The sequence below is a fragment of the Vidua chalybeata genome, chromosome 2, assembly GCF_026979565.1.
Source record: "Vidua chalybeata isolate OUT-0048 chromosome 2, bVidCha1 merged haplotype, whole genome shotgun sequence".
Classification (NCBI taxonomy): Eukaryota; Metazoa; Chordata; class Aves; order Passeriformes; family Viduidae; genus Vidua; species Vidua chalybeata.
The window spans coordinates 87643365-87656287 of record NC_071531.1 but is presented as its reverse complement, the minus strand read 5'-3'; the positions used below and the strand labels follow the sequence as shown (position 1 = coordinate 87656287).

At 42.9% G+C, this 12923-nt stretch overlaps 1 protein-coding gene across 2 annotated transcripts in view; it reads right to left on the bottom strand.

Moving 5' to 3' along the window:
• CUL5 (cullin 5) overlaps window positions 1-5967 on the bottom strand; it is a 32383-nt gene extending 26416 nt beyond the window's left edge. The window contains exon 1 of one of the 2 annotated variants that reach the window (XM_053934468.1): window positions 5647-5967. In XM_053934468.1, coding sequence (XP_053790443.1) covers window positions 5647-5670 — 24 coding nt within the window. In that variant the 5' untranslated portion in view covers window positions 5671-5967. Of the gene's footprint in view, window positions 1-4981; window positions 5061-5646 lie in introns of those variants that run through there. The other variant, XM_053934469.1, reaches the window with a different exon arrangement.
• Window positions 5968-12923: the final 6956 nt, after the last annotated feature.

Here is a 12923-nt window from a genome sequence, read left to right as displayed (position 1 = left end):
ACTTGCAGATACTTCTGTTCCAAGTCTCTCTTTGAAGGATAATGAACATAAAATATCAGCTACTGAACAGTGAGAAGTTCCAGAAAAGACATTACAAAAAAAGTAAGAGCAACTTCCTTAAAAGATTTCCTTCTGAATGATACATCAGAGAAGACCCCTTAAGTTTTTTGGAACAGGTAAAAAAATCTGTTCTGAAATTTTTGAGAAGTGCAATTCAGACCTTCACCAAAACCAGCTGAAGATAAAACGTGAATGCTCTATCTTTGTGAATAAGATTAGTTTCACTGTAAAACATGGGGAGGAGGAGGACTGCAAACGCAACTGTTTAAATGATTTAGACTGCAATTACCTACTTAATCCTAAGAAGCACAAATAAAACTCAACTTCAGTTGTAAAAAAACCCTGTGTCCACTTGTAATCAGTATCTGCCTACTTAAAAAGAATTCCTCAAATAAAGCTTATCCTGAAATCCCATTAGAGAAGTGTAGAACTTTGTTTCCTATACATAGGAATAATTTTTTTTCCACATTTCCTTCTTTATTCTTTAATTAAGCTGAAGATGAAATAAAATTAATTGACGAAAAATCCTACTCAATTATTCTTTAAGTTCAATAAACAATTCACAGAAATATAGGATAAGCTGAGTAGGAAGGGACCCACAAGGACCATCAAGGTCCAACTCCTGACCCTGCACAGGATGACCCCAAGAATCACACCATGTGCCAGAGAACATAGTCCTAGTGCTTCTTGAACTCTGCCAAGCTGGTGCTGTGACCACTTCCCTGGGGAATCTGTTCCAGTGCCCAACCACACTCTGGGTGAAGAACCTTTTCCTGATATCCAGCCTAAACCTCCCCTGACACAACTTCAGGCCATTCCCTCAGGTCCTGTCACCGGTCACCACAGAGAAGAGATCAGTGCCTGCCCCTTCTCTTCCCCTCACAAGGAAGCTGCAGACTGCAATGACATCTCCTGTCAGTCTCCTCCAAACTGAACACATCCAGTGACTTCAGCCACTCCTCATTTGGTTTCCCCTCAAAGCTTTTCTCCATCTTTGTTGCCCTCCTTTGGACGCTGTCTCTAGTTTAATGTCTTTTTTATATTGTGGTGCCCAAAACTGCCCCCAACACTGCAGAGTGCAGAGCAGAGCAGGACAATCCCCTCCCTTGCCCAGCTGGCCATGCTGTGCCTGATGCCCCCCAGGACAGGGTTGGCCCTCCTGGCTGCCAGGGCACTGCTGGCTCATGTCCAACCTGCCACAGACCAGGACCCCCAGGTCCCTTTGTGTGGCACTGCTCTCCAGCATCTCATTCCCCAGTCTGTCTGTACATCCAGGGTTGCCCCATCCCAGGTGCAGCATCCAGAACTTTCCCATGTTGAACTTCATCTGGTTGGTGATTGCCCAGCCCTCTCATTTGTCCAAGTCTCTCTGCACAGCCTCCCTGCCTTCAAAGGAGTCAGCAGCTCTTTCCAGTTTTGCATCATCTGGGAACTTGCTTAGTGTCCCTTCCAGTCCTGTGTCCAAGTGTTGAAGAGCACAGAGCCTAAGATGGAGCACTGTGGAACCCTACTTATGACAGGTCTCCAGTCTGACATCACCCAATTCCCTACAATGAACCAGTTGCCATCACATGATGTGTTTATCCAGCTGTGGGCTGGACATTTTTTCGAGAAGGATGCTCTGAGAGACAGTATGGAAAGTTTTACTGAAATTAAAAAAGATTACAGAAACTTCATTTAGGTAGATTTAGGCTTCCATGACATTACAGTTTTATACAGGAAGAAAGGGTGCATTAAATACCACCTACTTCCATCTCTGTTAATACATGACAGAAAACAAATTTTATAGTAGAAGAGGAGATCAAACAGTGGCAATTCTTACTTGTTACCAAAGTCACACGTGCAATTTCTGAGCAGTATTTCCTGGGCAATTTCCTAGCCACACCCTGGCTAAGTAGCCATTCTAGTATTTGAATTTTAATACTTCAAAAAACAACTCCACTTATGAAATATTTTGTTTTAAAATTCACTTCAATAAATTTGTTCATAAAGATTTAAAGTTCCATTTTAACACTAAACTTTACTTGAAATACATACTACTTTACACATTATACTTTTCCCTGTTCTTCAATTCTATGCATAAGCACTTAAACATAACAGATATAACAAGGGAAGGCAATACACCAAGACCTTCATGCTGCTCTCCCTTTGAACCTCAAAATGTCTCTGTAGAACTCTCAGGCCACACAGAAATTCAGCCCTGGTCTCTCCAGATGCTCTACAGAGTACTGTAGAAAAGAAGTGTTCTCTAGGTCTTACTGTACATCTGATCTACATCTGAGTAACATGTTCATCTTTACAACTTCATTGTTTCCAGACAGTATTTATACTGATGCCAGCTCACAGAGGGATGAAGTAGGAAATATGATGTCCTAGACGGAAACAAGCACTGTCTGATTAATCTCCGCTACAAGTAGCTCTAAAAATCAGTGTCATGCTTGTAGCAAGTTTCTACTCGAAGCAGAAAAGTAGCCACAGGAAAAGCTTTTGAATGCAACTAACTAGTGTGCAACACTCCCTAGCTTCTTAAGGATATCCTAAATGGAAACAGCCAAGAAGAAACAGACAAATTTAAAATACAGAGCTGGAAACATATACTTCAAGTCAAAAAATTCAAAAACTTCAAATGTGTTGCTAGTTGTCAGCGACAAACAGTTGAAACTAATGCAAAGGTAAACAGTGATTCTCATTTCATTTAAGCCCAGGGGTTGCCTCCTTTGCTGCTTCTTTCCTAATATCAGGCTCATGGTGGAGTTCATCTTGCAAGGAGAGACTCCTGCATTTGCTGGCAGCTCCAGTAAGGCCCTACAATAGTGTCAAAATCTGCCAGCATGGATACAGCTATAGGTTTTCTTTGTGCTACAATAAGCTGACGTGCTTTCTGCTCCACAAATTGCAGAAAAACTCAAGTGTCTTCATGTCACATGGGTGAATTGGTTTAGACTGTATCATCACTGCAAAGAGAACAACTTATAAGTCCTACAGGGCCCCCAAAATGAAGTATCCCACTTTAGAAGTGCCACACGTGTGTTGAGACAAAAAACTCTAGGGGACTCTGCTGGAAGTGGCTTGGTCACCTACCAGAAAGCCACTGCCTCAACGACGGAGAGCAGCTCTGCTACAGGTAGGGCAGGCACCAGCTGACCCTGTGATGGCTCTTACTAAGTACTGCAGCATTTCCATCACATTATAGTTTGCTCTGTCTCACCAATATTCAACACGACTGGTCATTCTAATTTTGCATTTAAAGAAGGCTCTCCAAGAATATGCTTCTCACTAAAAGAAAATAATTTACAATTAGGAAAATTAAGCACTAGTGGAGTTTAAATGACGCCCTCTGAAATTATGACAGCCAGTCAGATTTGGATTCAGCTAGTATCTGTTAATAGAATCAGAAAGGAATATTTCACTTCATTGTCTCAACTATGCGGAAAGCTGGACCAGGGTGGGGGAAAACAAAAGAAGATACTCAGGTCATGTTCATGCTGGTAAAACGAAGGCCTGTCTATACCAAATATAGATTTGATTATGCAAGCTTATTTGGAAAAGATATGAAAAAAACTTGTGGATTTTAACACCTCTCCTTCTTTATCCTGGGATTTTTACTGTGCCCAGACATTGTTTTTTTCCCCCTTAAAGATGAAAGCAGAAGTAAGTTGGACAGACTCAGATAGCACAAGGCACTGCCAGGGAACACTGACCTGGAATGAACAGTTTGCTTCTCAGAGAGCACTCTGACAAATGGAATTGGGGAACAAAGGACCTTACCTAGTTCTAATTCTCACACTGGTTTATCTTGCCATTGTAAACAAAGTCAAATCACTGTATAATCTTTCCTTCTGTAATGTGGAAATCATACTTTATTGTCATTGGAAAACTCACTAATTAGTAAGCTAAATGCTTAATAACACTTTGAGTGACCAGAAATGCCTGTTTTAGAAGACATATCTGTGCAGCATTTTTCCCAAAACACACTGTGCATATATATCTTATTGTCAATATATAACACTGATGACTCAAAGGCCAGTGGCAAAAACATGACATGAACAAAAATACTTCAGTTTGACAAGAGCCATCTCACCAAGCCAAGGCCTCTGTTTTTACTACTTATTGCTGTTTCAAAATAGCTGAAGTGGAATGCTGACAAATCTTACAGGCCTATGTTTCTCCTATCTGCTGTGGGCTATCCCACCACATGTATCATCAGCGCACGTGCTGGACTTTCAAGAAATCCTCAAATGCACAGAAAAGAGATGGTCTAAAACACTAACAAGTGGATAAAACTGTCTGAGCCCTGCTCTGAACACATGCATTTCAATAAAAAGGACATTTCTTCTTATGGGATATTATTTTTTTCGCCTGTGTTCTTGGGTTCCTCAATTTTAGATTTTTAAGTATTTTGAAGTATTATCTGCTTAAATATCTAACAACCTCTTACAGGCATAAAAGTACACAGGAATTAATTAAAAATTATTTCAATTTCAAGGAAGATTTTTTTAAAAACATATCTTTTTAAGATAGAGGTTTTTTTTAATATCAGGAAGAAACAAGGGGATAAATTAGTTCTCATTTCTTCACAACGAATGTCTCAGAGTAATAAATAAACCCAGCAGATTCAGGCTAAATCTATACATCCAAATTAGGTCAGGTTAATAAAATGCGAGCAGCATTTCTTCAGGACCACGCTGAACTATAATATGCAGTACTGGACATATGTTTATGCCTATACTTATATATATCTTCAACTGTCAATTCCTCAAGTTAAGCAGTCAGTCTGCCCTAGGCCTATCTTAGCACTGTCGTTAACTGGTGTTTTAGAAACACTTACTGTAGGCATTAATAACAGTGGTTTCAAGTAGGCCCATCCTCCCTGTGCTAACACGGCCTCAAAAGCCACACAGAGTCTTCTCCTCATACATACCACAAAGATCAGGACAGGCAGTCCTGAGCTCAAACACTAGACTGTCCCACTGAAATCTTCCGTTCCAACCTGCGGCAGCCTGGGGTGACTGACATCTGCCATCTAACGCCGGGAAAGTGCTTGAAAACATATGACTACAAAAGCAAAGCTGCTTAACGTAAGCGAAAGGCCTCCGGGACTTTTCCTTTGCAAGAAAACTGCAGTTAACAAAAAAACTGGAACACGGTGGCCACCCCAATAACGGCACCTGCCCTCAGCGAAGACATTTTCCAACTCTTTGTTTAACTTAAAACTCATTTTCCGTACACCCGGATTTTCTTAAATAAACAAAGAGAAGACACCGTGCCCTGTCTATCCGCACGACGCAACGCTGTTTCCCAACGGGGCGTGTTTGGGAAGGGAGAGCCGGGGGCAGGGATCGCGGTGCTGGCAGCAGGCAGCAGCTGCCGGCGGGGCCGGGCCGGGCCGGGCCGAGGCCGGGAGCCCAAGGCCGCTCACCTGCGGGGGCAACCCTGGGAGCGGCAACTCCGGCAAGCGGCACCCGCGGCCCGACCCTGGCCCTGCCCCCGTCCCCGCCGCCCTGCCCGGTCCGGCCACCCGCAGGGCCGCCCGGCCCCGCCGCCTCCCCCCTCCTCCCGCAGGACTCGGCCGGGCTCCGCTCTCACCTTTAAGAGATTAGACGTCGCCATGATCCCCACTGCGGGGCCTCCCCGGCCGGCAGCGGCGGCTTCTCTGCTCGAGCTCGGTTCGGCTCCCACCGGCCGCTGCCGCTTTACATGGCCCCGGGCCGCTCGCCCGCCCGGCCGGACCCGCGGCGGCAGCGGCAGCAGCGGCGGCGGCGGCCTCAGCGTTAGGCTTCTCTGTCCCGCGGCGAGGCTCGGGGAGCTCGGCAGCGCTGGGACCGGCCGGGTGCTCCGCACGCAGCCGCCCCTTAGAGCCTCATGGCGGCGTCCGCCCAGGCGGCGCTCGGCGGCCGCGGCTCCATGGAAGGGGCCGGGCCCACATGATGCGGCGCCGGGAGCGGCCCCGCCGCCCAGCGCGGCTGCGGGCCCCGCCTGCAGCGCCCCCTGCCGGCCCGCCGCCCGCGCCGCCCGGCCCCGGCGCCGCTGCCCTCACGGCCCCGCGGGGCGGGGCTCGGCGCGGAGCCCGCGTTCCGCGGGACGGGGCGGGTTTGTAAACTTGACTTCTAACTAACTCACTAGCTAACTAGCTAGCTAGCCCCGGCCCGTCCCGCCGTCCTGTCCCTGCGGGTGCTGCGGCACCGGCCCCCCGCACGCCCGGCCGGAGGGAGCGGAAAGCACCGCGGGCACAGCCCCGCACGGCCACCCGCACTAAGCCGTGTGCTGAGAAGCCAAGTCGCTGCCCTACACCCAATCTCCGGCTAAGCCGTCACGCTTCGTGCCAGTTGTCACAAATGTTCTATTTACAGAATTATTAAGTGTGTAAGCATCTGAAGGAAGGGTGTCAGGAGGATGGACCAGGCTCTTCTCAGTGGTGCCTAGCAACTGGAACGAGAGACAAGGGGCACAGAAGTCCCACCTGAAGATACGGAAGAACTTCTTTTCTGTGAGGGTGACCGAACACTGGAACAGATTGCCCAGAGAAGTTGTGAAGTCTCCCTCACTGGAGAATTCAAGAACTGTCTGGACACAATCCTCTGCTCTAGGATGGTCCTGCTTGAGCAGGGAGGTTGGACCAGATGACCCCCTGTGGTCCTTTCCAATCTGAGCTATTCTGTGATTCTGTGATCACAGCATCTTCAGAGTTGGAAGGGACACACAAGGTTCATCCAAGTCCAACACAAGGGAATATTTAGTAGGAAAAGTTTGCATTTAGGCACCTTTTGAGAAGGATTTGGAAAATTTCAGGGTTTCTTTATATGAAACAGAATCTCAATTTTCTCTTAAAACATTTCGCCTTTGCCTAAAAATTTACCTAGAAGAAAATTTCACCAAGCTTTTCATACAGGCTTGGAGCCCTGAGAGCTGATGCTTCTTGTTCAACCTGGCCTGCCCTGAGTCGTTAGCATGGACAGCCACATCACTGGCCACTAGGATGGCAGCCCACACTTTGCCTCTCCTGGGGCACAAGATTTGAAGATAAATTCATATTGCAGAGGATAGGGACCCTGAAGTGTAAGAAAGCTATAGCAAAATATTTAAGAAATGTGTATACTGTTGTGGAAATTTTGATAATGCTGACCAAATGTGGCCTGCAGCCTTATTAAATGAATAAATTATGATAGTCATATTAAGGCCTTCTTTTAATTGAGAAGTGGAAAGGAGGTGTTGAATAATCTATTTTGACAAGGTTTCCAGCTTCCAAATGCTCCAATTAGTTTATAATTTTTTTTTCTTTGCTGTTATTATATGTTCTATACTATCAATATTTAAGTATATGGTATTTATTGCACATATAATGGACACGGTTATACAGTTTTGCATATAATATATAATTATGCAATATAGATCTAATTGTATTATGCACTTTCCATTGCACCTATATTCTGCAACGGTGCTGAAGTTAGGAGGCCTCCAGCAGGGGCAGTAAAATGTGTGCATTGTGCATTTGTGCTTCAGCCTCTTCGCTGCCCAGTCTGTGAATTGCATTAGGTGTGTAAGTACCAGACAAGCTGAAATACAGGTAAATATTCTACAGATTGTGACATGGAGGCAGCCATTTCTATGAGCCACTACTCTGTGAACTGATTAATTCTCTTTTGCCCAAGCCCTTAAAAAATATGAGCATTTCCAATTATTTGATTTTTTTTTTATTTTCTATCAGTTTCTTTTTTAATATATATTTGCTATTAATGCCACAATTCAGTGATGTTTATAAACTGCTTTTGATACACAAAGCCAGAAGATGAACTGCTATAGAGAACTTCTTCTCAGGTCCCTTTGATGCAAAGCTTAGACAACAACAACACAAATCATTAGAATGCTATAATTGCAAATTTTGCTTAACCAACATTGAAACTAAATGAAGTTGGGCAGTGTTTTAAAATGCTATGTTTGAAAATGAGTGATTTAGCTGTATTTGCACTTTTCATCAAACTTACCAAGTGTTGCCACAAAAATGTGGGAGTACACAGGATGCAGTAGCACCAGTGTACTTTTCCTGGTCTGGTCTTTTCTAAGTCCCCTTAGGCACCTGGTAGACATTATGTAACACTTATGCTGCTGGCCTGGATGGGTCAGCAGTGACTGTACTGAGTATGACAGTTTGTGCATCCTGCCCCAATATGCTCCTGTGCAATAGTTACGAATAGGCTAGCCAAGGAATAAAGAGAATTTGAACGTCTGAGAAGCAGAGAGACAAGGAAATGCTGGTGCTTTTTACTGATATTAAAAATAGTGTGCATCTCATTTTGCATGGTTTACACAATGACTGTAATTGTTTGGGTTTTTTTCCCCCAAAGATCTGTGCATGAATTTTCTGGGAAGTAAAGACATCTGTGAGTCTTAAGGATTTGTAGTATTTTAGTACCACTTCAGGATGTTTCTACAGTGCTCAGTGTTACACAATGTTGTTTTATTTGCTTTAATTCTATTACAAATGGATTATTATTCAATTCTGCTGGTAATGAAGATATTAATTATTGATTGGTACTATACTGGCCTACAGTTTTAATCCTTTGCATGGATTGTAAAAGGCAGAGGGAATGACAATCCCATGACAATGTGCACTGCTTCAAAGTGATTTGCAAGGAACAGCTCATTAAGATTTGGATGATCAGTGAAATTCGTACCATCATAATATTCTATATATCTTGGAGTAAACTGATTCCAAGCTTTGAATGAGTGGCATCAGAGAGAAATATGTGTTTCTATGATCTGTTCTAATGACCTGATACCAAAAAGATGAAAATAGTTTCTTCTAATCTTAGTTAATGAAGGGAAAAAACGTGATGCTTGATTAGTCCATTTTAAACTCTTCTCCCATCAATCTAGTTATATTCAGTAAGGATACTAAAACTTACAGTTTTTCTTTCAGTTGTAAATTCTTGTTTATCACTGCTGTGGACTGTCAGAATGACCTCATGCACAAAATGTGCTGTGAGTCACTAAAAACCATCCTTTTAAAAGGGCAAGACATCTACCTGTAGCTGAAACAAGAAGCACTGTCAGTGACCAAACTTCTATGTTTGTTTCCATTTCAACAAGTAAGCAAACACTTCTGATGTTTACTATCTTGGCTTCACATCACCTTTTCTGTTAATTACAATGGCAGTAAAGATTACTGTTGCTTTCACTTAAAGTGGCCCAAGGCTTTGCTGTCTTAGCGTCACCAGAACCACCTATCCTGTGCATCTCAGTAAGACCCCTTTGTTCTTACACCAACATTGTCCTTTAGCTTAAGTAACCTCTCTCCCTGACGTTTGTTTCTCTCTGATGTATATTTTAGACCACAGTACTATTCCCTCATACTTTTCTTGCTGGAAAACCTTACACTTTTTATCCTGAGTGTCATTGAGGATGGTGTGGGGTGGTGCAGAGTGACTGTTCGCAGGCAGAACCTGCGGGAGGGTTTTTGTTGAGGCCAAATTCCTCCTGGGACACAAAGAAGCACAAGGCATGCGTTAGGCAGAATGTGGCCATTGTTCCTCACACAGAGTTGTGTGCACAGGGTTGTGGAGAACTGCTGTGGGGAATTACACTTGATCTTCCAGTGGTTTTTGGACAGCTAGAAATTTACTGTTCCATTCACTATGTACTTGGGGAGCTAGAGTTGGGCTGTGAAGCATGGTAGTGTGAAAGAGGATACCACCAGAAAAAACATGCTCTACTTTTCTGACACTTGTTCACATATGAATCTCTTTTTCAGTGCTCAGTAAGCTTTGCCTCTCTTTTGTTTTAAAAGCTTCTCTAAGAACCAGACTCTTTTCCACAGAGAATTGGGCAGAGAAAAATCCCAAGAAAATTAACTGTTTCAATGGTCTGATTGATGGGATTTGAGACTTAAGTATTTTAAAGTTACGTCCTGGCATAGCTTGTTCCTTTAAAACATACAACACAAGTTGTATGTCAGCAAAATTACTAAAATTATCTGCACAGAGAAGACTTTTCTCCCTGAATAATATGCAGTAATTATTTTTAAATTACAATCTAGTATAAATTATTACTAAATAGCTGAACTATTTCCTTGGCATTGAAAACTTAACCAAAATGGACAATTCTCGAAAGTGCTGCAGAGCACTGCCAGGCCTGGAAGGTTCTTATTACTAAGATTATGACTGGAATATTTTCCACAATTCCTCCCCTCAGTTTTAGTACCTTAATACTTAGCAACTAGCACTAAAATTTCCACCTATTGCCCTGCTCACTGTCAGACCTTGGTGCCAGATATGCCTTCTGGCAATTCCTTCCTGTAAAGAAACCACATGGGGGAGAAGGTGAAAGGGGGGAAAGCCTGCAATGTAGGCATTTGCCTTTAAGCAATGTAGACACTATGCAATGTTGACCTAGTGCCAGCACAGAGTTATCCCCAACTGTTCCTGCAGCTGTGCCACAGAGGTAACCTGTCCTTAGGGAACGCTGGGCTTAGGAAGTCAGTAGCCTGCATCTCTGTGCAGACTCCAGGTCCTTGGCGCTTTCTTTCATCCCACAAGTCCCACTACAGTGATGGATATTTCTGCAGGGTCCTAAGGGCCCTGGCAGTGGTTAGTCCCACTTCTCCCCTAGGGCTGTGCAGGGATGGAAGAAATTATCTGCATCCTCCTTCCACCTTTATCTTGTGCAGCCCTCTCCCCCAGGAGAGGGCTTATTGCTACACGAGGCTCAGTTTGTGCTTCCACAATTTTCATGGAGTAGGAAAACTCAGTTTGCATAGATTGCACAGATTTGAAGCCAAAGCAGTGAGGAATGCTAGTAATTGAACTATAGCTGAAATGCCAGATTCTTTACCTAGACATTGCTTTTATTTACGATGCACAACTTTTGGGTTTGCTACTTCTACTGTTACCTTTCTGTAGAAGCTCTTCAACTGCAAGGTGAGCCTTTGGCAGCCTGTGATCAGTTAATTTCAGTTTGAGCTGCCCTTGTAGCCTGTGGGGCTGCTGGGGGCTGCTGTCAGCTGGCTCCCAGGGAGCAGTCATCTCTCTGCTGGTTACACACTGAAATCCATCCCTGCATAAGTCAGGCCTGGCATAAAGTGTTACTTTCTCTGAGAAGTAAATTAATTAAATACTTGCAAAAACGGTGATCTACTCTAGCAGTTTGGGATTGGGATTTTGAATTCCTCAGTTTGAGTTTAAATGAAGATTTACCTACCCCTTCATAGAGCCTGCTACTACCAATAGCCTCTGTGGGCAATGGGCGATTCTTCTTTTAGAATTTAAATTTCATTCACTTATTTGAAGGATAGTCTCTATCTAGAAATGAGCAATGCAATTTTTTGCTATTGACAATTGTTTTTTGATATTTAATGATTTCTTAAACAGTCCGCCATGTTTGTGGTAAGGTTCCATGCCCATGTAGAGAATAAACCCTCAGCCTTCCTTCTTTTTCTTCAGGACTGAATAAAGGCTGCTGAAATTGCTGTCCTAGCTTTGTGCAAAAAGCAAAGGTGGAGGCTTGGAGGAGCTCCCATTGTGCTGGGGTCTTCAGTGAGGGAAAAAGCACTCTTCCTGGATGTTAATTATGTAAAAAGAGGGCAATGAAGCATGTACTCCCTAAGGGAGCTGAAATGCTGAGACTGAAATATCTCTGATCATGGTGCATCCACCCACCCTCGCTTTCAGACAGGCTTGGGTACCAGTAGCCATTCATCTGAGGCAGAAGGGATCTCAGCAGAGAGCAGCACAGTGTGCCTAGGGTCTCAGTCAAGCCTGCATCATTTTCTGTGAGCACAGGACAGTCACCAGTTTGAAGTTAGATCAGTGAGTCTATTCCACACTAAAGGCATAAATTAACAAAACAAAATCTAAATATTTTCCTTGGTTGATTCCTAAGGTATGAGGCTAGTTTCTGCTTCTTACATGGGACAGATACAAATATGAGCAAGCCAAAATATCTTAAGAATTCATGTGTAAAATATTTTAGTGAGAAGAGGAAGATATTTACTCTTCTTTATCAAACTTAAAATAAAAGCAATGAAGTTTAAACATTTTATAATAATAATTTTTATCCATTCATTTGCCAGGCCTATGAATCCAAATAAAGCCTTTGTCAAGGTTTTTCAACATTTTTCATTTCCTAACTGGGATTGACCAAATCTTAATTTGCAAAGTTTGTGTTTTCTTATTAAATATTTTCTATTTTTAAATTTGGCTACCATGTAAGATTTATCTAATTTCTGTAATTTCTGGGAATTTAGTTCTGTTGTCAATATTCATGCTTCCTTGGGGGGAAAAGAATATACGTACACTGAACTATCACCCATTCTACAGCTTATTCAAGCTGTTACTTACATATCATCTTGCAAAGCATCTGAAAAGAAAATAATGCATTTTGACAAATTATCTGTTTATCAGACATTTCTATCAACTGCACGTGTGTAGTGAGAAGACACAGTAGTGGTTTAATATATCATAAAGACAGACAATGTTTGAAAGTACATGTTGATCTACATTTTTAGGAATTACAAATAAGACAACTATGTGCACAGTACTTTAAAATGTAGTGAACTTCTAGTTCCATGGCCAATACCAATTCCTTACACAGTTGAATCTGGTTACAAGCTCTACTCCCAGTGTGATAAACGTGACACCACAGGTACAACATTGACAACAGAGATTAAGGCTCTGTTCTGATGATTGTTTCTCTGTGCATCCCTCCCCTCCATTCCCCTCTTCTCCTAGTCCTCAATACAACCCATTTTTTTTCATACAGAATGAAAAGCTCATTGGCTCCAGAGTATTCAGGAAGAAAAATTTAAGATACAAGATTTTAATCTAAAAATAATGAAATATGCAATGAAATGTAGATTTGCAGCAATACCT